Genomic DNA, 24,645 nt, shown 5'->3' with positions numbered 1-24,645 from the left:
CAAATTTAAAGGTTTGACTCTAGCATTCTGCTGAAGTTGGAATAATTCAAATTTGCAAATTAGATTTGAAATAGGGGCTGCACGGTGGCACAGTGGTTAGCGCTCTTGCCTCACAGCGAGAAGGCCCCGGTTCGACTCCCGGCTGGGACCTTTCTGTGTGGAGTTTGCATGTTCTCCCCGTGCATGCGTGGGTTTTCACCGGGGACTCCGGCTTCCTCCCACCGTCCAAAAACATGCTTCATAGGTGAATTGGTGACTCTAAATTGCCCCTAGGTGTGAATGTGAGAGTGTATGTGTGTGATTGAGGCCCTGCGACAGACTGGAGACCTGTCCAGGGTGTACCCCGCCTTCGCCCTTCAGTAGCCGGGATAGGCTCCGGCACCCCGCGACCCCGAAAAGGGAGGAAGCGGTCAAGAAGATGGATGGATTTGAAATAAATGTAGTTTTTTAGAACTTTGTATTAACTGTTTTCGTGGTTATTTCTTTAAAAAAATGTCCTTGAAAAACTAAAATAGTGTCATCAAACTCTGTCTTACCTGCACTTATGGTAGTGGTCCTTCTCACGTAGGACCATTAATTCAATTCAATTCAATTTTATTTATATAGCCCAAAATCACAAAGAGATTTGCCTCATTGGGCTTCAAAATGTAAACAATTGTTAAAAACTAAACAGACTACATAAACTGGTTATCCCTGCCCTTAGACCCTCCCTCCCGGTAAGGAAAAACTCCTAAAAAACCTGAGTCAGGAAAAAAAGAAGAAACCTTAGGGATTCCCACATGAAGGAGAGATCCTATCCCAGGACGGACAGGCGATACCAGAACAGTTAAAGAAAGATTAGCTTCTACAACTACGAATCTAAGAGTTCATTCAGATAAAGCTGAGGGACAAGTGATGACCAGTTATCTGTTTACTGCAGTCATACATGGTTTTAATTTGCTGGATTTGATGTTTTTCTAGTTTTCTCTGTAGCTCCATGAAGTGACTAGTTGTCATAATCCTGCTGGTCTCTGTTCATTCTGGAAGGAGGAAAGCTGAAACACAAGGAGATTTAGATTTCTTTTAAGTCCCACTCCAAATAGATTTGTATCTATTGTAAAAGCGTTCCTAATGGTCTTTTAATTACAATTATGCCGTTTTTAGCCAAAAATCCAAAAGCTTGTGTTGTTTTTTAAAAACAGTTTCTGTAGAGCAGGAGGAATTAATCAGAAATTTGATTCTAGCCCAGCCACCAAAACCAGGAGGGCCCATATGGTTTAAAGTGGGCAGAAAATGAGGGCCCCGAATGGGATGGTCCACATTGACTTAAGTGGGGACTCAGTGGGGTGGATAGCAAGCCGCCCGGTGGACAGTGTAGGATGCTAGCAAGAAGCATACGAGTCAGCTGATCGTGTTAACAGTTGAAGAGTTCCAGTTAAAGAACATAAAGACTGCGCTCCGGTGTTAAATGGTTAACAACACCAAATACACAATTTTCATTGGAGTGGGTCTTTAAGAATAAGAACGTTTCAGCACATCTTGGAAAAAGCCTACTCATGTTCAATAAACAGATTCAGTCTTGGAGTCCTGGACTGTGAGAACAGGGAGACGGCTGTAAAGGTCTGACTAACAGAAAGTAGACTTTCCAGATGTGCACAGCAAGCTCATGAACTCCAGCAGGACTTCAGCTGAAGCCCAGCAGGACTGTGGACAACAAAGCTGTTTGTTTATCTGAGTCAGGATTGGTGTTCAGGTTCTCTGATTTATGCTCTCTCTCTGTTCTTTAATTGATCACGCTTTAGTTTGAAGCTGCTTCTGTTTCACTTCTACTTCCAGAGAAGTTTAGTTTCGTTACATCTCTGGCACTGATGTTCATGATTTATAGTGTAAGTGTAGTCTGTAACTATCACAGTGAGATCCATCCCTCCTGGTCTCTGGGACTTCAGCAGCAGTCAGGCTCCGATGTCCTGACATCCATCTGACCTCACGAGGAGTGAGGAGGACAGGCTGTGCTCTCAGGGTTCGGCTGGTCGACGGCTTGAATCGGTGCTCTGTGACGGATGTGCCATCACTGCTGAATGTTACACTTGGTGACAACATCAGCAGATATGATGACTCTTAATCTGACTAATATTCAATAAGGTTTGATTAAAATAATCCAGTGTTTTTGTGCTCCGTATATCAATGACATGATCATTTTGTTTCTCAATAAATCTTAAACTTTTTCTTACGTAAAGTTGCAGATGATTTCTTTAATTTTCTCCATTAAATTGTAGTTAAAAGTACGTGAGAATTTTACAAAATATCTTATTTATAATCTATAGCAGAATATGAATTCTTCCCCTACCCCTCCAATTGAAGGAACGTTTGAAGGTAAAGTGAAGGGACTAAGTGTGACAAAGAGGCTGAGACGTTTGGATCCATATGCAACATGGTTTAATGAGAACAAAGAGTACACAAACACAACACCAGGTGTGGTCAGGACACAGCAGGAGTGAGGCAGGAGGCGAATAAAACAGACGGGTGGAACACAGAGAGGCAACAGAGAAGAAACGCTCGGACTGAGTGCATGGAGACAATTCAAGACTTCACACGGAGCAGAGTGGAGAGCAGGATTAAATACAGCTCGGTGAAGGTAGGAGCGGTGGCAGAAGCATGATGGGAAATGGAGTAAGGAAGTGAACGGATGCAGTCAGTACTCTGGAGAGAGTTCCCTCTGGTGGTCGGAGGAGGACATGACCGGTTGAACCTTGACATTTAGGTTGTGTCCGAATCCCCCCCACCCCCACCTCCAACCCCTAATAACTGAAAATCTATATAGTACAGGAGATTTTGAAGGTGCTCTGGATTTTGAAGGTAATTCGGACACCATGCTAACTACTTTTCTTTTGTTTTTCTAAACTTCAGATATGACGTCACTGATTTCACAAAGTGAAAATCAAATAAATCTGAAGATTTCACAGTATTTATGAATCCACTGTGTTCTGATGGTGAAAATGTGGATGTTTTATTCAAATATTACATTTGAATATGTTTTTTTTGTTCGAAATTGTTCAACCGCAATGCATTGTGGTCTATATTCGCTACTCTACTGACCATTGATGCATGCTAGTTTTTCGTAAAGACTTCTGGGAAATTTTGAGTGCACTCGATTTTGGAATTAGTAGATTTTGCAGCACTAGAAAATGGCGAACGCACTATATAGTGCACTATATACTTTTGTATCTGTCCGCCGATTGGGCGAGCCGGGTCGGTCAGAGGAGAAACGTATTTCTTCACGTGGGTGTGTTCTGAAGTGCAGGCGTTTGCATTTAAATCTAAGTATGACTTGTTGTTTTAGCATGAATTTTTAAACTGATGTTTTTATGTATTTCCGAGTGCTGGCAGCTCCATGCTAACGTAGATGACACGCGCCTAATGATGATGTCATCAAGTGGTGACAGTGTCCAACTTTGAATACATTCTTTTCCTTAACTCTCCGTTTAGAAGGCTAAGGCCCAATCTGAATACTTCCCTTCTCCCCAGCCCTTACCCCTCCCACGTTATTTGCCCCTCCCAACAGAGAGTTATGAAAAAATAGTGTCTCACATTTTGGACTCACTTTCGTCAATGATGTCATCGATAATCGCCGCTCAAAACCTTTTACCTTTAATCCATGAGGTTGTTTCCACTCAGCGGTCCAGACCGGACTGGACTTTTGAGTGTTTCTATTCCAAAATGGACCCGTTAAGCAGGACCGACTGGTACCATTTCTGGTCCCTCGTTGGTCGTAGGTCCATAGAAAAATGAAATGGACCATTTAAGGCGGAGCTTCTATCGTCACATGATGTAACCCATTGATTGGCACTTTTCTTGCCTCAAGATCCAAACTGAAGGTTTTGGAAACGAGGCATTAGAGTCCAGGAGGCGCTGGGACCGTAAACTCCTCAGGAGCCATTAGACACTCGTCTGTGGATTAGAAGGTTTCCCACGAGGAGCTGGGCATGTGTTCGTCCTCGGGGTCTCTTGCTGCTGAGCTGCTGCTCTCTCAGAAATGCATCTGAATGAACAGAGAGGATTCGGCTGGTTGCATAACTAGCAAAGAAAGAAGCTTTATAATGGAGGAAGTTAGGGACTGCAGTCATTGTGCTCACTGAAGGGAACAGAATTGTTCTGAACAGACCGTCCTGCAGTGGATGAAAAATGTTAAATCTTGAATGCAGGAGTGTTTAGAGAATGTTGAAATATGACAAACATAAATTAAATGGAAAAATGTTAAACACAATAATAAATAACTCTTAATAAACTTCAAATATTTTCTTTAGTTTTTTTAATGTGTGATTGTCTATAAGTCAGGAGGCCGTTATATGACACAGCCTTTAATGTGAAGCAGTGTAAATTTACTTTAATAATGTTCTCACTATAAACCCTTTGACGTTTGACAAAATGGTGACAAGGCCCGAAATACGAATAGTGACTTCCGGTTAACAGATTTAGAACGGCAAAGCTGACAGCTGAACGCTGTTTAACACAGTTTTACATAGATAATAAAAGGTAACCTTATCAATTTCATCAGAAAAATTTACAATATTTATTTTATGAACTGTATTTTCATTTCCTGTCTTAGATCTTTGACAAATCTAAATACAAATGTGAATAATTCTTCAATATTTGAGGTTATATTGACCTTTCATTTGAGCAGATATTATTCTAACAGGTTCTACTCTACTTGATGTTATTCACACGTGTTTTAAGTACGATCAGCACAAAAACTGATGGAAATTCATGTTGGACACATTTAATAGGAGCAGCTAAGATGCAGATTGCTGCATGTTAGCCGCACGTGTTTTAACTGCACCCAAGATTAAATGTAGTTGTTGTAATAAGAGGTATTTGTTGTTTTTCATGGTATTTTAAGGGATAATCGAAATCTAGAGATAATATAAAACCGGAAGTCACTCCATTGTCTATTGGGTGGAAAGAGTTTTTCTTAGTCTTCTACATCACACCTCTAAACTAATTGGATTTTTTAACAAAAAAGTGAAGACTGTAAAAATATAACACAGTTGTACTCTATCAATTCAGTAACACTGTAGATGAGGTTCTACAAAACAGTCAACATAATGTTGACAAAGATAGTTGATACATTTGTTACGCTTGTAAGCAGTTTATTAATATGACCTTTGTAGTCATTGGCCTAAATTTAGATGGTAATGGATCTTATTTGGCTTATTGTGCTATAGATGTCTTATTAACATCTTATAAACACATTAATAATGTTTGTTAATGTGTTAATAAAGTTTGTTAAGAAATCTTATTATCAAGTTTTACCCAAAAATTATCTGTATTTACAAAAAGATTGCTAATTTTCCCATAATTTTAAAACTTTATCATTCAAATTAAAACCCAACATACAATTCTGACCATAAAACATAAAAACACATTTGTAGTGGTAACCTTGATCCTACACAGACTTCACAGATCTTCAAGCGTGGTGTCCAGGTGAGCTCTGGTTGGATAGAAAGTACTTCCTGCAGGGAAGATAAAACCAGAGCAAATGGAGTGTCAATACTCCCTTCATTAAAACATCATACATAATTAACACTCACTGCATCAACAAAGTAATGAATCGACAAAACAACAACGAGTCACTGAGGAACTGACTGTGTATGCAGTCAACAGGATAGAAGACAAGTTGAGTTGTGATAAAACAGCAGGAAATGCAGCTAGAAATGAAATTCATTTAAAGAAAAGGCATCATGCAATTTGATTAATTTCAGGAATCAGAAAATAGAGCTGCAGTCTGGACAGTGGTGTAGTGGTTAGATCTACCCTGACAGTGAGAAGACTCCTTCCCTTCAACTCGGCGGGTCAGGCTTCCACGGCGTGCGTTAAAACATTTCGTCAAGTATTATCCCACTTATTCCATAGTCACTTACAAAAGAAATAAATATTCAATCGGTTTTTAGTATTTTATCCTTGCTATTTTTGTGCTTTAGATCACTTTTTCATTAAAAGCAGACTATTTGATCCATGCTTTATTGCCTTGTTGTACAAATACATTTTACCTGGTAAAATATTGTGATTAGTCGTGATAAATCACAACACATAAGTGTGATTAATCAGATCTTTTTTGTAATTGATTGACAGCACTAACTAAAAATAAATGTTCTAAATTTAGAGTTTTGTGTATGATTTCATATTGTGATTATTCACAGATAATAAGTGGTCAGCAAATACTGAGACTAAAAAAAAAAAATTATAGCAAATAATCGCGATAAACTTTTTCCAGGTTTGCAATTAATTTGTTAATTTTTTTTAATTGATTCCCGGCGCTAATATGATTTACTTGAGAAAATCCTGGTAACAATTTGCACTAACTATTCCTAATTAAATTTTACTATAAACATAAAAAACTACCGACAACAATCTAGTAAAATTTACTTATGTCCACAAGTAAGATTATGATCCAATCTTGAGTAAAAAAACAAACTTCTCAAATAAAATTTATGTAATATTAATGAATGCCCCCGAAGTGATTAAAACAATTTGAATAGTAGATTTTACTAATAAACAATATATTTTAATTACATATAAAAATAGGTAAACTTTAAGTTTTTTACCTGAAAAATCTCTATATTTGCATAATCTTCAAATTATTATATAGATATTATGAGGAATGATTAAATATATATTATTGAAACAAAAAGTTTGTTTTTTCAGAGTGAATAAAATCCTACATTACTGTTGAACCCTGGATTACTATCACCGGGTGATGTTCACCTGAGCAGAAGTATTTACATGATTTTTCTGAGTGTCCTGGGTATAAAGTCTCACATGTCCCAGGAATGAGTGGACCTAAGATCAAATTCTTAATTTTACAATAATTTTCAAGCATATTTTTAGGACTATTCTATGTTTTTATTTTTCATTTTGTTACAAAAACCACAGTTGACAAGGAAGAAAACTACTCTATCATGTGTTGTCAAATTTTGATCTATTTTTTATGACAAAAACTTTCAATTGGGTATATTATATGAGATAAAAATTAACTGTCAAAAGTGATGGTGTTAATGTTTAGAGGGAAAGTTTGCTAGGATTAAAAGACTGTTTTTTTTGCTATTAATGACATCATCATTGCCTCTCCTATCGCAATAATACCTACTGTGAGGTTCAGTTTTTATTATTCATAATTATTTTAAAAACTTGCGCTTTGTTAGCTTTTTTGACTATTTCGGCATTTGCTAAGATTTTTTTTAGGCTATTTTGGAGATAGGCTAATATTTCAGCTAAATGCTAGCTGTTTTGACCAACCTAGTTTTTTTAGGCTAATTTGGCATTTAACTATTTTTTAGCTGGCTATTAACTTCAGCGTTTTTAACTATCAATTTCAGCATCTTCAGCTATCAGCACTAGCATCTTCAGAGGCCAAATTCAGCTTATAACATTCACACTAGCATTATTGCAGGTAATGCTATATATCTAGTTCATAATTTGTTAAAAAGTTACAATTTAAAGTTTTAAAAATGTAGTTTTAGAGTGTTCAATAAATGTTTATCCTGTTTGGCCAATGATCTAAGGTGTGTTGGATTTTGGCCCCTTGTGTGATTGAGTTTGACTCTCCTGTTTTAGAGCCATCAGCTGTGTCATTGATTGTTAACAACAATAAACTTTATGCAGCACTGACACACTGACCTGAGATGCAGAAATCTGCCTGATTCTGAACTTATATAAGCTGTCAGTATGGAAAAATGTTAGACATAAGATTGTGATTTCCCAGCGGGTCCAGCTTTAGACTCTGAAGTCAGCTGGCCGAGCTCTTGTGACCGTTTCATCAAACTTTAAGCCGTGACGTTATAAAAACTGTCTCCCTGCAAATGTCAGCCGGAGGGAACATTTTTTCTGTTTGACTCTTTTGTGTCTCCTTGTCTCATTTTCGATCTTTGACATCAGCAGTGCACACAAACACAGAAATGCCCTGTTGATGCACAGCTGAGGAATGCTGATGCACCTCGGGTCTTTTGTGTTGATGAGTGAGCACAATCATGTGCAAAGATTTGTTTTGTTGTAACATTTTTCTAGTTGACACAGTTTATTTAATCACCAGAAGGAAAGAAAAGTAGAAAAACAGTAGAAGATTTCTCACTGTACATCCGTTCTGGAAGGGAAAAATCCCGTTTGTAGAAAAAAACCAAACATTTGAGCAAATTACAGCCAGACTGCAAAGAAAACAGAAAAAGTCAGACTCCGATGAGTATGCTGAATGAAAAGATTAGGAGAGCTCCCCTGAAAAGAGACTAAAAACTCCTCTGAACAAACCACCAGACGTCTGGAACACGAGACTAATGCAGTCATTGAAAAACATGACAACTTCTTTGTTGAATTCAGTCTCTTTCAGTTCATTTTTTGCAATTCTTTTTAGTCATAAAGCAAACATTTAAAATCAACACATATTGTAAGAAACATCAAACTACAGTAACTACGGTTGTTATAATCCACTTTATTCAGAACATTTGAGATTTCTATAATCCAGCTCAACCATTGGTTTTACTTCTCTTTTAATAATATGTGATGTAATCCATGCAAGGAAGAAGCAGAGAGCAACAGGCTCCAGCAGCAGGACGACCAAAGAAAACCTGCAGCAATAAACTTTTGAATCATCAATCTGTTTGTCTTCACTCACACATCTGCAGCAGTCCCTGTTCATGCAATACAAAATGCTCATTATCTTTAATTAAGGCTAGAGGCAAGCAGAAAGCTGTTTGATGAAAACACTGAAAAGAGGCTGAAACCTCCAAGTTACTTGAACGAGCTAAAACATTGAATTATACTGAAAAGTGGGAATTAAAAGTAAAAATTGCACAAAGTATATGTGAAAATAAGTAGCATTTGAATAGCCCTAACTGCTAATAAATGACCAAAATGCAAAAATAAATCCCAATCATCATCATAGATGATTGTTTTGTTTATTTGACACAATTAGTTGAAAAACAATTGATGAAAATGCTTAAAAGGTCCCTAGTGTGTCTGTGAGACAGACCTCGCTTTGCTAACCATCACTTTGAGCATAACTTTACGTGTTTTTTAAATCTCAGGAGTAGAAGAATCCAGTAATGTGCTTTTAATTTATCTCAAGCATGAAGTCTTTAAATGAAATTGATCAGAAGAGAGAGGAAAAAGCTCCTCCTCTGCTGAGGTGAGAATCCCACACAAACAAATGTTCACATCTTCACATTGATTTCATCTATTAAAATGATTCAACGTTGGGCTACAATGTGTTCTGGTTTCATTCTCACAACCACAAGTTAAAAGGGGAAACGTGTTTGCCCCCCCTCTAGCTCCTGAACGTTTTGCTCATTGACTTCCATTATAAATTCAGAAATGACTTGAAATTTTCATGCAACCACATGAAATATTTGTGTAAAAACAAAAGTTTAAAAACTGAATACAACAGGAAGAGTCCAACACATTAAAATATTTAAAAGTTTGATGTGGAAGTATAAAGCTCTCAAAGGTCATAAGGTTTTTCATTCCTATGGGCGGATAATCCTCCTTAATATTTCATTTAAGACGTGTGAAATAAGTTGCCTTTCATCCAACACAGTTTTAGACAGGCAGCTGTGACTGACACCGACTTCTCCGTGTTGTTCTGCAGAACCTCCGTAAGATGGAGGAGTCCTCTGAGGAGCCGGTCCGGGACCTGAATGAGCTCCAGAATGCAGACTGGGTGAGTGACCACGCTAGTCTCACTGATGCTGTTTGTTCATTTTAATAGAAGATATCTATAAACAGCTGAAAACGGCCCGAGTCTCTTTAGTTTGTAGTTAACAACAAAAACAGCAGGAGAATACTCCACAAAAGTCGTTTTTGATCAATTATTTTAATTTATTAGAGGATATTTGCTCTTTAAACGTCTTAATTCTGTCTCATGCATCATCCCCCTCCCTTTATTTCCTAAAACCCCAAACAAACAGGTTGATTGAGAAGACCCAGGGCGTTTCTGCATGGTGCGTTCACTGAGCTCCGGACATCAGCAGCAAAACAAAGCAGTTTATCAGAGAAAACGTTGAACATCAGAACTGATCCTTATTAATTCGACTGATAAAAGAGTTTTGACATGTTTTCCTGCAAATCTGCTTTTGTTTTGCTGCAGATTGTACAAAAGTTAGGGCAGTGAATGTTGACGTGTTAACTCGCGCAATTAATAAAACATAATCATTTGTTAATATTTATTAATCGTGCGTTTAATGAATATTAATCATGCGATTAATGAATATTATATATATATATATATATATATATATATATATATATATATATATATATATATAGTACAGCAGACGTCCTGCTGTGCAGCTGTGAGATCAGCATAACAAAACTGTCCAAAATAAACTTTTTTCTACATTGTGTGATTGAGATTTCATTAAAATAAAGGGATGAAATGGGATTTATTTGTAGTTTTTGATCTTCTATTTTAATAAAAAAGGCAGAGAATAAACATCTCACTGAAGTCTGCAGCGAGGAACCTATTGTACAAGTTGGTGTGATTTTATATTATGATTATTGTCAGATAAGTGGCTTGCAAATACTATGACAAAAAATAATAATAGTACTGATGTCGGATAATCGCGATTACGTTTTTCCAGATTTGCGATTCCTTTGTTAATTTTTGTAATCGATTCCCGGCCCTAATAAAATGACAAAAGCATAGTACTGGAGTGAGTTGGTTGTTTGGGTCCAGTAATGTCTGGAGCTTAGTGAACGCACCATGCGCAGATAACTAGTTATTGTCTTGTTTTCTTGAGAAAATGAAGTTTGTTTTCTTGTGATAACAACATATTATCTCGTTATCATAAGAAAAAGATTTTTTAACAATGGATGGCAGGTCGTTTTCGGCCTCTGTTATTAACAGAATATTGGTACATGTTAATTTGAATGATTAGAGATCATCCTGAGATCGGAGGACTTCTCCAGTAACCCATTCTGAGTTCACAGAGTGGTTAGCCATCAGATGATGGTTGGGCCATAACTCAGTGACGCCATCCCTTCTCTCTTTTTCTACTGGCAGGCTCGGTTCTGGGTCCAAGTAATGAGGGACCTCCGTGAAGGAGTCAAGCTGAAGAAGGTGCAGGAGCGACAGTACAACCCTCTGCCCATCGAGTATCAGCTGACCCCCTATGAGATGCTCATGGACGACATCCGGTCCAAACGCTACAAACTGCGCAAAGTCATGGTCAGTGTTGAAGATATGACTCAGTGATCTGAGCTGTAGACCATTTCATAGAAACCCTCTTGGAGAAAACAGAATTCTTTACTAAAGAAATAGAAACTTTCTAGAGTATAGAACATGCAGAATAACTTTAGGATGCCAGTTTTGTGGCTGGGACGTCTTTGGGGCTATCTGGTCGATTTGATGTGCTTTTGTGTGTCCAATCTCAGTTCAGCTCTCATCTAAGACATGAGCACATTACTTATGTTCTGTTCTCTTGGGATCCAAACAGAAGAGTTGCTAGTTGACGCCAATTCATAAAAATAATGATGAATAAAATGCACAGCTAATATTGTAGGTGTCATAGTTGTACATAAAACAGGTAGATTACTGTACTCACTCATAAGACTAGTTTTACTGCTGCTCCCGTCAATAAAAACTGTCTCCTGGGGCTGACGGCTCTTCAGAGACTCCACAGTTTTTCTTAATGGGTGAATACCTATTAAGAAAAACTGTGGAGTCTCGGCCAAAGGAGCATCTCTGTGCTCATCAAGACATTTTCCATCACTATGAGCAGGACTGAAAAGAAAAGGATTGTAAGAAGAGATCCTGAAGTTTGTCTCTGTCTCCCTTGTAACATATCTGATGCTGTGGTTCATGTTTTTGGTAAAACTTCCTCTTTTTGGACCAACAGCCTATTGGCTAGTCCAGGGGTTGGCAACCTTTAGCAGATAAAGATCCATTTGAGCTTGTTTTCTTCTGATCAAACCCTAGAAGGAGAAACATAGTCTTATTTAGCCTTTAAGAAATTTGGATTTGCATTCATGACCTTCTTTTTTTTAAATAATAAATATGAATTATGCCATTTTTTGGCACAAACAAAAGCAACAAAATAAAAGAATTTAGAATCTCTCAAAATGTGATTTTTTTTTTTTTACATAAGCTCTAGTAACTCCTTTTCAAAACAAAAGATGGTCTCTGCCAAGCAGGATCATCACAGTGCAGCTAGTAACCATTGTTGTGCAGCATAAGATAATATGTGCTTTTAACTCATAACAGATCAAACTTTTTACCAAAGTTTTCCATATAAAATCTGTTCATTCTGGAGGTAGAGTTGAACAAACAAGACGTCTTCAGGTCAACAGGATGTAAAAACCAACATAGTTTATCATCTATGAGAACCTCAGACATCAATTTATAAATGTAACTTATATAAATTAAATAAATGCTAATTAAGTAATCCTTACTTTAAAAAATGCTTTTCTTTTTCTTTCTTTCTTTTTTTTGTTCTTTTTCTCCTCTTTGTCCTCAGCAGTCTTACTCTGCTGGGTTTTGTTATTTTAGTTTGGATCTTGGTAGTCTTAGTTTGCAGGCTTTGTTTATTTGTTTCTTTAGGTAGTTTTGGTTAGACAGACATTATCAGGAGCTGCTGACTCAGACGGTCGACATGTCTGGGTCAGCAGTCTCCCAGACAAAGAGCCACTATGGAGAGATAAAAGAGCCACATGTGGATCTGGAAGGTCACCACAGGTTGCAGACCTTTGGGTTAGAAGCACCTCAGCTGATTATAGAACAGATCCAATGACTGAAGAGCTGGTCTTAAGGTTCCAACAAAGAAGGAACACGAGTTTGTTTGACTTGGACCTGATCAATTCTACATCCAGACATTTTCATGAAACACTATGATACCATAGAAATAGAAAAGTGTCCCAGATCCTAAGAGAGGAGTGACCACAATCCCATCAAACACACACAATAGGATCTCCTGGAAGAAAGATTATCAGCCCCTCTGACTGGACACCAGTCTGTGACCTGCAGGTAAACCCTCTACAGATGAATGAGCACAAAATCCAGAAGGACTTCAAAGGGTGTTAAGACAATTCCCAGAAGAGTGGAAGTTCTTATAGCTGGAAGGAAAGAACCGAAGGAGGAAAGTGTCTGTGTCTAAATGTCCACATAGTTTAAATCTCTGTTGGTCCAAATACAACTGTGATTATTGTGTACTTTTCATTTAAATAGGAAAAAGTGTTTGTAAGGTGGACCAGCAGTTTGTGAAACAAGTTCTTCCCTTTACACAAATCAACCCACAATCATAAAGCTGTTTTCACTTCTTTTATCTTCTAATGATTTTCACTGTTTCCATGTTAGGTCAATGGAGACATCCCACCCAGACTGAAGAAGAGCGCTCATGAGGTCATCCTGGACTTCATCAGGTCCAGACCTCCTCTGAACCCTGTGAGTGTAAAGGGATCCATTCAAACATCACTGACTTTATGACTTTAGACTTTCATGTGTGTGATTCAAGCTTTAGCAGTGAAAAGGGTATATTTTATTGCAGTATATATGAATGTTTTATAAATATGTAGCTTATTTTAGGGTACACTGTCAGAAGAGATACAAGTATTTGCCATGTCAAAACAAATAGAAGTATTAGTCATGTCAGAAGATATAGTAATATTAGTCACGTTAGCGTATTTGTGATACCTGTAGCTTCTGACCTTGTTTACAGCCTGTAAAAACCAGACTGATACATCTGTCGAATCTTAATGTGACTATGCTAATTCCTAACCTTTTAAATTAAAAAAAGCATGTTAGCTGCTTTAGTGTACTCACATAACATCCAGACTTATTTGCAACTCGTGCAAAGAACACATTTTGACAGAGCGCCATGTACCTCTTAAATTTGCCTTGACATTAAGAAGATCAATCAGAATAAATCCAAGGAACTTCAAAGTACTTTGGATTGAAAGGCGGATTGGAAAAAAATACAGTTTTTAACTATGCTTTAAAGTGTGGAAAATAGGGGCTCTATTTTGGAGCAAGTCTTATGTAAAACTGCTGTTTCATGAATGCGTGAAAAATCATTAGAGTGGAGTGTGTCTGCTTCATGCTGACTGCTCCACTCACTCCATACCCTCTGCCCCCCCAGGTTTCTGCTCGTAAGCTGAAGCCTCAGAAGCAGCCTCCCCCCACTCTACATGAGCGGATCCTGGAGGAGATCAAGTCAGAGAGGAAACTTCGCCCAGTGTCACCCGATGAGGTTCGCAGGGGCAGGCTGGGTAAGAAACACCGTCACACCAAAACATTAAAGGTGTTTCATCACAGCTTCCAGCAGCTGGGCAGCTTCAGCTTCATTATGTTGCTGTTTGTGTTCATTCAAACCAATGGCGTCTTCACCTGCACCCAGGTGACCTGTGGTTACTTTGGCCTTCCTCAAGCTGTTTTTGAAGTGTCATGTAAGCCATAAGCCTTATAACGAGATTAACAAACCCTGTGGTCACATGACCCATTGCTAGGGATAATTTGAAGTTTTCCTGACATCTGTCTCATGTGAGCACGGTCTGAAAAGACCTTTACCTGCAAATGTGGACGCAGACTGGGATGGTACTGTTACATGTCTGTCATTTAGACATCAGTGTTCAATGATCCAAAATCAATGACTATTTGTCACATGATCATACACACAAAAAGTGGATTATGAAAAATCTGATGTTCTAGTCCAGGATTTGTATGAATATAGCCTGAGTATAGTTTCAAATGGTTTTGTTCTAGGAGGTTTAGGAAGAACATTACAGTTTGACGTTCTACACAGAGACATGGAATAGAGCTTAAACCTAAAGACAGAGTTTAGATTAGTCTGTTTAGATCAAACATGGATGCATTTGGAGCTTGTTCCATCTTTGCACAGTAAAGTAGTCAAAAGTAACTTTAACTTTTGCAGCTCTGACCCGAGATTCTGCTAGCTAACTCTGGGGTGGGCAATAAGGCCTGCATCCCTGCTAGCATTAAAACGTAGCCGGTCCTGGAATTTTTTGACCGACTAAACACACTTGATCCAGGGGATCTTCAGTGGGTAGGGCACTTGAGGCCTGCACCTGACTTAAATGGTTCTTAGAAATCTCTGTCTTTCTAGATTAGTGTGTAATTTATAAGATGCTGAATACAATATGTGCTGAGAGCGAAATAACTGGACCAAATGGCCACCGTAGCCAGCGGTAAACATGTTAGGAATGAGGCGATCGGTGGGCCGTGGACAATTGTAGACCATTGATTGTCGTGTTAGCAAAAAGGAGGTAATTGTTCTAACTGATTACTTGTTGGATTTTAACACAGCTAATAACACTTATTACTGGCTTTTCTGTGTCTCGTTACGCAGCACGAATACAGGGAGATGGCGTCATCCTTAAACAGGAGTGTCAAACTCAATCACACAAGGGGCCAAAATCCAAAACACACCTTAGGTCGAACAGGATAAACATTTATTGGACACTCTAAAACTAAAGTTTGAAAACTTTAAAACTGTAACTTTTTAACACAATAATGAACATAAACTTATGTTAGCCAAAACAGCTAGTATGTAGCTGAAATATTAGATAATAGATAATAAATATAGATAGATAACTCCAAAATAGCATAAAAAAGTCTTAGTAAATGCCAAAATAGTCCAAAAACCTAGAAAAATGCCAATTTTTAAAACTTTAAAACCGTTACTATTTAACATAATCATGAACGTAAACTTATGTTAGCCAAAACAGCTAGCATGTAGCTGAAATATTCGCCAAACTCCAAAATAGCCTAGAAAATCTTAGTAAATGACAAAATAGTCCAAAAAGCTAGCAGAATGCATAATAAAATAAATAAATAAAAATAAAACTGTAACTTTTTAACATAATTCTGAATAATAAAAAGGCAGGGATATTATTCCAGAATAAATCAACTTAAACCTTAAATAGCGTTCAATATTTTACTCTCACTAAAATGTATTTTATCAAAATTATACAAGTTAGAAATAAATGCCAGATAACATCGGGTCATTAATAACAATAAAATAAAATGATCTGGAGGGCCTTGACTTTGACACATGTCCTCCTAAAAGCTCTATTGTAGTTCCTTAACAGAAATCTCTTTAAAACAATGCCATAACACCACAATGAGACACAGAAACTCATTAAATTGTGTTTAGGTTAATTTAGGCCCAATAAAACAACTTTTAACTTGATCCTCACTAATTCTCACTGTTTTTACTACAATCTATACGTCACAAACAGTTATTATCGTGTCTCGTAGCTGTAGCGTCCCCAGTAACCAGTTAAAAAGGTTTTCTCCACAATCCTTACATCTCAAACCAGTAATAGTGAGCTGTTTTTACTGCAGACGGGGAGAAGCTTATTGCTAAGCAGGGCTCTCCATAGAAAACCATTTGACTGCAACCGTCCCAAAGGAAAACATGTCACTCACCCCTTCAGCTTCTCTCATCACCACATAGGCAATTTGGGGCTCTTAAAGGACTTGACTGCTCCCAGAGCAGTTGAAGGAAACACTGATTCCAGTATAGAGCTTTAAATGTTAAAACATCGCCCTGTAATTTACGTTGGAACAACATCCTCCCTTAGAACGTGCTTCTCTTTTCTTTTGTGACTCTTTCCAGCGTTCATTTGAATGAAGGGACTGAATCGGTTCACATGAACCGTCTTAAGCAGAGCTCTCTATTCACATCTGATCCTCCTTATGTAACCGCTGAACAAACGCTCTGCTTGTTAAATCCAAACACTCAGGAAGAGTGTCACCTTTGCTTCGCGCATACATCTGCAGAAAAGTGCTCGTAGTTATGTAATCCAGGAAAGAAAAGGAGCACCCAGGAACCACGTTCCACCAACGTTCCACAAAAGAACCTTTCAGGTAGCGCTGAGACTTTGAGAAGTCGATCTGAAGCAGCATGTTCTGGAATACACAAAGATGTTGTCTAACACCCTCCATCACATCTCTAACGTACTGTATCTTTTCCACCATTAACATAATCAATGTCATTCCAGTAGATTCTGCAGCAGAATCTACTGGATGTCGAACCATCATCCTTAGAACAGTTTACTTTTGGCTCAATCTACAATTTATTTGTAATATGAAAGCCGCCATGTTGGAGCCAGACATCCTCTGTGATTGGTCTAAATCGGTCTGAGTTAATGCTTCTATGGTAACCACTCTGACCAATCAGGAGTGAGCTTGTTGGAAGTCCACGCCCCTACCACTTCAAGGGGTTCAGGAGAACTTGTCAATCCAATGTTTCGAACGTTCAACTTGAGACGTCACACTTTTATTGAGGCCTCTGATTGGTCCGTTTATAACTTGAAAAACTTGCACTAAATAAAAATATAATTAACAAAAAGGATAATTATCAAGATTTTAAAAAAGGTATCAGAGCCAGAATGGTTATCATAGACAAATAGAACTAGAAACGCTGCATTAGCTGCGATAATGCTAGTGTGAATGCTAGTAGTCGCTGAAGCTTTTTGCTGATAATAGTGACGGAGTTTACTTTAACTGAAGAAGGGATTTGCTGAAAATGCAAAAGCTATTTGCAAAATGTTACATTTACTAGAAGATTGTGTTAAAGAACTATGAAAGAGCTACCTAAATTTCTGAAAAATTTGTAGTAAAATTCCTTTAAAAATCCTAATACATGCCAATTTTGCAAACATTTTTATTGTTTTGCTTAAATAGGAGCTAAATTAGCCTAAATAAAACCTTAATAGATGCCAAACTAGCCACAAAAAAATCTAGTTTATTGCTTAAATACTAGCGGAACTTCAAAATAGTCAATAGTTCAAACAAATCAGAATTGTTGATGGATGATCAGATCCTCTTGTCCAATCACAATAAATCAGTGTAGCACCAACTCACATGTGAGAAATCCAGCTTTTCATCTAGAACACGAGTCAAAGTCAAGGCCCAGGGGCCGGATCCGGCCCTCCAGGTCATTTTGTTTTATTATTAACGACCTGATGTTATCTTGCACTCATTTGTAACTTGTATAATTTTGACAAAATATATTTCATAGAGAGCAAAATATTGAAAAGTATTTAAGTTTTAAATTAATTTATTCTGGAACAATATTCCTGCCTAATAATTATTCATAATTATGTTAAAAAGTTACGGTTCTAAAGTTTTAAAAAAATGACATTCTGTTAGCTTTTTGGACTATTTTGGCATTTACTAAGATTTTTTAGGCTATTTTGGAGTTTAGCTAATATTTCAGCTACATGCTAGCTGTTTTGGCTAACCTTTTTGTTTTTTTTGTTTTTTTTGTTTTGTTTGTTTTTTTTTTTGGCTAATTTGGCATTTAGCTAATATTTTTAGCTGGCTATCAGCTTTTGCGTTTTCAGCTATCAGCTTCTGTGGTTTTAGCTATCAATTTCAGCATCTTCAGTGACCAAATTCAGCTTCCAGCATTCACACTAGCATTATCACAGGTAATGCTACATATATAGTTCATAATTATGTTAAAAAGTTAAAGTTTTAAAGTTTTCAATAATTATTGGCCCCCTGTGTTCTTGAGTTTGGCTCTTTTGATCTAGAAGCAGGAAAATGACAGATAACAAGACATTGCCAACAAACTCTCAGTTCTTCCTGGAGAAAACAGTCATGTTCCTGCTGAGTCAACCGACACTGAATGATGGAAGTGTTCCCTTTCAGGTTTTGGCAAAACTCGCAGTATGCCACAGGATTTGTTCCGTACAGGATTAGGTAAAGTATGGGCCACGCTGTGGCCTGGGAGGCCTTGTAAAGCTTTAACCTCATGCCTCCTCTCCCTCCCTGGCTGCTAACTAATATGGCTCCAAGCTGAATACTTGTGTTTAGAGCAGCAGAGGACCAAGAAGAGAGTAAGGCGGTCTCTAGGATCAGCTGAAGCTCTTGTGATCTTAGAAAGTCAGTCAACTGTTTCTGAAATGTGGCCGTTCGTCTTCCTCCAGCAGAGTTTGCCTGTGTCCTCTTCTAATAAAACCTTTCCCACAATCCCCCTCTGCAGGTTGTTTTACTGCTTAAAGCGTTGCACCTTTCCACGCTTGAATCAGGTGTCTTTGTAGTTCATTCCTGATGGTTTCCTCCCTGTAGACTTCCTTAGGGTCACTATTTAGATTTCAGATCTATTTTTCTCTGAAACAGAGGCATTATTGAATGTCTCCTCCGTTATCTGTCTTTATCCCTGTTCTGCTGCTGCTGCTCTTCCCCTCCAACTCCCTCTTTAACCCTGAGATGAATCTCAAACCATCTTCCTCTCAGGAGGCACCAGAGGAGGTGTTTTGGGATCTCCTCTGCTTTTCCTCCCTTCCTCTGAAAGACTGTCTTCTGTGTGGCTCTGCACAGATGAGTTCAGCCCATACATGGGCCGGAGGACGTCCAGCTCCCTGTCCCTCAGCAACGGCTCAGCCTCTCCCAGAGTGCAGCCCTCCGGCTCTCAGTCTGTTCCTCCGAGGAAGAGGCTTCTGAAGGCTCCCAGCCTGGCTGAGCTGGACAGCTCCGACTCTGACGTAAGTGTCTGCAGCAGGGCCCCTAAAACTCTAAAGGAGTACATTTTAAGTCAACTTAATTTTAACATTAATTATCTTAATCTTAAAAAAAAAACAAACTTGATGTTGATCCTAATCTTATCGCATGAGTTTCTGTGGTTTATTTTAAATATAAACGCTTTCATGCAAATTCTAGGAAAAGAATATTAGCAGGACTATGAGGTAAGAAAGCTGTCAAAACCCTAACCCAAAACATATAAACACAACTTTCAATATTTTTTCTGCAAAGTTGTGCACAAATATTAATTCGTGCACAACTCTGAATTTACGAGTATGAATTTGTCTTATGCATTTCTTTTTGACAGCTATCTGACCCCATCCACATGCTACATTCATGTCTTCACTGACTTTTGAGACCCTTGAAACTAATGATTTGCTGCAAACCATCGATGGATTTCTGACGTCTGTTTTACATTTAGGATGAACTTCCTGCACACAAATCTGAAAGCAGCTCTAGTGTTGCGACGTCTATGATGGATGACACGTCCCCGGAGACTGCAGTGGGGAAGAAAAGTGAGTGACAAATGTTTCTCTCTTTGAAGCAAAACAGCAGAAGATGTTTCAAATAGGAAAAAATCGATTAATCGATTTAAGCTTAATAGATCAATAATCGATTCACAAAAGATATAAATCGATAAAGCTAAAGTCCGCTAGCTTAATGCTAATGTTCAACAGAATTTCCCATAGGACAGCTAATGCTAACGCTTGGCTGACCAAAAAAAAAAAAAATTCTGACTAAATTAACATCTTTATTTACTTACAGACATGAATTTTCCAAACTCTTTTAAGGAAATTAAAAAGTAACTATTTGTGGTCTAAAACATTGTTTTTTCCCCTCATATTGTTGTCTTCTTCTTGAATAAGGTGCACTTCTGCAGCGCCATCGCCACCTAGTGTCCAAACTGAAACGTCCTCCAGGAGAAGCAGAACAATGTTTCCAACGTTAATGATCTGAACATTTTAGTTAGAACTTCTCCTTTAGAGAATCCATGTAACACTGGATGATATTAACAATCTCATTATTTCACTGATACATTTACAGGATGTGAACTGGATCAGATTAATATAAATATATTCAAATCATATAGTACATTATTGATGTATTTCTAAACAAATGTGTATAAATGTGTAAACTCAAAATTGAATTGAAGAATCAAAAGAATAAAAAAAATCAGAATCAATTCAAGCTCTTGTGAGTCGAATTGTTTCTGGAGATTATAACCGATACCCAGCCCTAGTTTTAAAAGTCATCTCGACTTTTAAAGTCGACGTTTCTTCCTGCCTTTCTCTGGGCCTGATGAGCCTTTTTAAAGCTGTTTCTGGCTGAAAGAGAATCATCACAAATGCCTCCACACAATGTCCAAACACCTGATTTTTGTGTTTTATTCTCCATGAATGAACATCAGCTCCCCCCAAGTTCCTGCCCATCTCCTCCACACCTCAACCGGAGAGGAGGCAGACCCCCCAGAGGAGACACTCCATCGAGAAGGAGACGCCCACTGACGTGCGGCTGTTTCAGCCGCCGTCCAAGCAGAGCTCCAAGTCTCTGGTGAGTCGGACTCTCGGAGAAACCTCGAAAAACGGGAAATCAGATAAAGCTGAGTGAAAAGGAGAATAAATCCTGCAGCTGTTGTTTTTGAGCTTATGGAGCTGCAGTCGAGACTCATTTAGGTCATAATTCAGTTATGAAGAAACAGAGATGGAGGCTGAGAGGTCAGGAGCACTAGAGGAGGAGAAAGTGAACATGTGGTGTGACTAGTGAAAGGCAGACGTGTGGTGCAGTGAAGCTGCTGTGTGGGGTGAGTAAATGTGTCTGAAGTGGAGCCTGGTTTCTGCAGGAGGAGTTCTGCTTCCCTGTGGAGTGTCTGTCCCTGACGGTGGAGGAGGTGATGCACATCCGACAGGTTCTGGTGAAGGCGGAGCTGGAGAAGTTCCAGCAGTACCGAGACGTCTACCACGCCATGAAGAAGGGAAAGGTAGGAAGGGTCTGAAGTTTTCTGCTTCTTCAGAGACCAGGCTTGTTTGTGTGGTTTTATGAAGCTTTTGTGTGTTTTTTATTGCAGCTTTGCTTCTGTTGTCGAACCAAAAGGTTTTCCTTCTTCACCTGGTCCTACATCTGCCAGTTCTGCAAAAAGTAAGCCCTCTTTACCTGATGTTGAGTCTTGTTTTTACTAAAGTCCCACTGATCATCTGTTGATGTATTGTGAAACCGTTTCCGGTAATCTTTTGATTATGATGATGCCGTTTTTAGCCAAAATCAAAACTTTTGTCGTTTTCTTGGACATATTTTCAGCAGAGCAGCTGGAGTTTATTAGAAATTCACCACTAAGTTGTGGATAGGACTGTCGACACAGAGCAACCCCGCCCCCTTTTCTGTCACCCATAACTGGGATCTGATTACAAGTTCTTCCCGCTAGCTTACAGCCCCTCACAACCTCAATCTAATATCACTGGTGAAACAAAAATAGCAGCAATATCGTTTCTATCCAGCCGTACGGTTTGATCCAGATTCCAGCTCAGACGAGGAAAACAAAGACGCTATTTGTCTGTGAGTGGATGTATCGGAGCGGAGCAGGGAGCTTTTGGCCCACCGACTGTTGCTTCTGTGTCTTGAATAATCTTTTTTCAAACATTTTTTTCCATCAGCTCCTGATTCACACAATTTGAATAAATACACTTAATTATTTTTTTTCTTAATTTTCTTTACACATGTCATCCACCATGAGAAAAATGCCACTAGAACATGTTGAAAACACCAAAACTACCATTTTCATTGGAGTGGGTCTTTCACGGTCATAACATTCCTTAAAGTTTAGAGCAGGAGTGTCAAACTCAATCACACAAGGGGCCAGAATCCAAAACACACCTTAGTTCATGGGTCGAGCAGGATAAACATTTATTGAACACTAAAGTTACATTTTAAAAACTTTAAAACCGTAACTTTTTAACAAAATTATGAACTAGATATATAGCATTACCTGTGATAATTCTAGTGTGAATGCTGTAAGCTGAATTTGGCACCTGAAGATGCTAGTGCTGATAGCTGAAGATGCTGAAATTGATAGCTGAAAATGCTGAAGCTGATAGCTGGCTAAAATATTAGCTAAATGTGAAATTAGCCTAAAAAACTTAGGTTAGCCAAAACAGCTAGCATGTCTCTAAAAAAATAGCTAAACTTCAAAGTATCCTAAAAAACTTTTTAAAAAGCCTAAATTAGACAAAACAGCTAGCATGTAGCCAAAACATTAGCTTAACTCCAAAATAGCCTTAAAATCTTATTAAATGCCAAAATCGTACAATTTTTTTAAACTTTAAAACTGTAACTTTTTTACATAATTATGAATAATAAGAAGACAGGAATATTATTCCAGAATAAATCACCTTAAACCTTAAATAACTTTCAATATTTTACTCTCCATAAAAATATATATTGTCCATATTATACAAGTTAGAAATAAGCACAAGATAACATTGGGTCATAAATAACAATAAAATGATCTGGAGGGCCGGATCTGGCCCTTGGGTCTTGACTTTGACAAATGTGGTTTATAATCCTAACTTTCATTTTCCTCTTTCCTGTTTTCAGGCCAGTGTGTTCTCAGTGCTGTAAGAAGGTACGTCATCTCTTCCTCATTTTTAGGTTTCTAAACATTGTTCTTCTGGTTTAAAATGTTCTTATTTAAATGACTCTTAATTAGGGATGTAATGGTTCATTTTAATGTTTTGTGGTTACGATACAATTCACAGTTGAAATGGGTTCATTTTGAACGATCCGATTCACTGAGCTAAAACGGATGAAGTTAATGAATCGTTACAGCCCTACTCTTGATCTTGAGCTGGAGGTCCTGATGTTTCCTCCATCACTTCAGAGCTGTGTTCTTTCATTCTTGTGTTTGTTCCCTTAAAGATGCGTCTGCCTTCCAAACCTTACTCCAGTCTGCCCATCTACTCCATTGGCTCCACCAACACTCTCCCCCGAGAGAGAGTCAGCGCCATGGCCGCTGTGGGGCAGGGACTCTCTGTGGCCGCAGAGCCGGGGCCATCGGTGGGGCCTGCGGTGGGGCCGTCAGCGGCGCCGGCAGTGGGGGGAGGCGCTGCATCACCGACTTCAAAAGGAGCCGCCAAAGCAGCGGCTAAAGCAGCAGGAAAAGCAAGAGGAGTCGCCACGGCGACTAAACATGACAAGTCCTCTGAGGGCTCGCAGCGCCACAGCATCCACAAGACCATGGCCAGGTGAGAACAACCCCCTTTAACCCCCTTTAACCCCCTCACTTTAGCCTAACAGGCTCCCGGTCATGTTAGCTAAGGAACGGGACACAGCCTTTGTTGTGTTTTGTTTAGTGTGTTCTCTTTGACCAGGCGATGAATCCGGTCTGATTCTCCAACACTGACATCTAGTGGAGAATCGCAGCATCATTTCAGCTTTTCTAAGTCGAGTTAAACTCCACTGTCTCCAGAGGCACTCGGGTATTATCTCCCACAGATGTGCTGGACTGAAGGACCTGATCCTTCACACAGTTCTTCTTTCTCACTGCACCTTAGAGCTAAAATGTCCCCCCAACTGCATGTTCAAAACCTCACCAAAGGTTGCAAGCACCAGTACCCGGTTTAAATGAGTTTTGGACCTAGTGAACCCCCACTCCACCTCAAAAAGGACATCATAGCTGACAAAACTGTCACAAAATTAATAGGACCATTTTATTTTTTATTTAAAATTCATTAAACCAAAACACAAGTCTCAGGGATTATTATGGGATGGCCACAAGACCTACAGTTTGGCCACCATTTTGTAGCAAAGAGTAAATTCATGTGGCGAGCTCATAAATGTGGCGTTCCGCTGCTACTTACACATTTTTTGGCTGAATATTTAGAAAATTTGGTATATGAATCCCTGGCTAAAGCGGAACAAAACGATTTGACACGCAATATTAGGAATGTGGGCGTCATGAACAATAAAACCTCTGTTGCCAAGGAAATGCAAAGATTTACTTTATCGGATTCTTCTAAAAATGAACGTGAATGTTTGTCTGCCCCAGGAGAGCACAATATAAATGGCTGGAGATAAAACCAACAGAAAAACAGTCGTTTTGAAACATTTTTTTTTTTGTCATCGATAAACTGTTTTCACGGGGA

The 24,645-nt window shown here is 38.5% G+C and overlaps 1 protein-coding gene across 1 annotated transcript in view; it reads left to right on the top strand.

Annotated features, from left to right (window-relative positions):
* The window catches only part of LOC112143763 (protein spire homolog 1), a 42,003-nt gene that overhangs the window by 15,684 nt on the left and 1,674 nt on the right, over nucleotides 1–24,645 (top strand). Inside the window, exons 5-15 of the mRNA XM_024267957.2 lie at nucleotides 9,614–9,685; nucleotides 11,027–11,191; nucleotides 13,316–13,402; nucleotides 14,097–14,226; nucleotides 19,310–19,473; nucleotides 19,932–20,025; nucleotides 20,919–21,061; nucleotides 21,351–21,488; nucleotides 21,576–21,646; nucleotides 23,099–23,126; nucleotides 23,420–23,745. Of these exons, the coding sequence (XP_024123725.1) occupies nucleotides 9,614–9,685; nucleotides 11,027–11,191; nucleotides 13,316–13,402; nucleotides 14,097–14,226; nucleotides 19,310–19,473; nucleotides 19,932–20,025; nucleotides 20,919–21,061; nucleotides 21,351–21,488; nucleotides 21,576–21,646; nucleotides 23,099–23,126; nucleotides 23,420–23,745 (1,418 nt within the window). The remainder of the gene's footprint in view (nucleotides 1–9,613; nucleotides 9,686–11,026; nucleotides 11,192–13,315; nucleotides 13,403–14,096; nucleotides 14,227–19,309; nucleotides 19,474–19,931; nucleotides 20,026–20,918; nucleotides 21,062–21,350; nucleotides 21,489–21,575; nucleotides 21,647–23,098; nucleotides 23,127–23,419; nucleotides 23,746–24,645) is intronic.

Source organism: Oryzias melastigma, linkage group LG16, assembly GCF_002922805.2.
Source record: "Oryzias melastigma strain HK-1 linkage group LG16, ASM292280v2, whole genome shotgun sequence".
In the NCBI taxonomy this organism is placed as follows: domain Eukaryota; kingdom Metazoa; phylum Chordata; class Actinopteri; order Beloniformes; family Adrianichthyidae; genus Oryzias; species Oryzias melastigma.
This window is presented reverse-complemented; position numbering and strand designations above follow the sequence as displayed.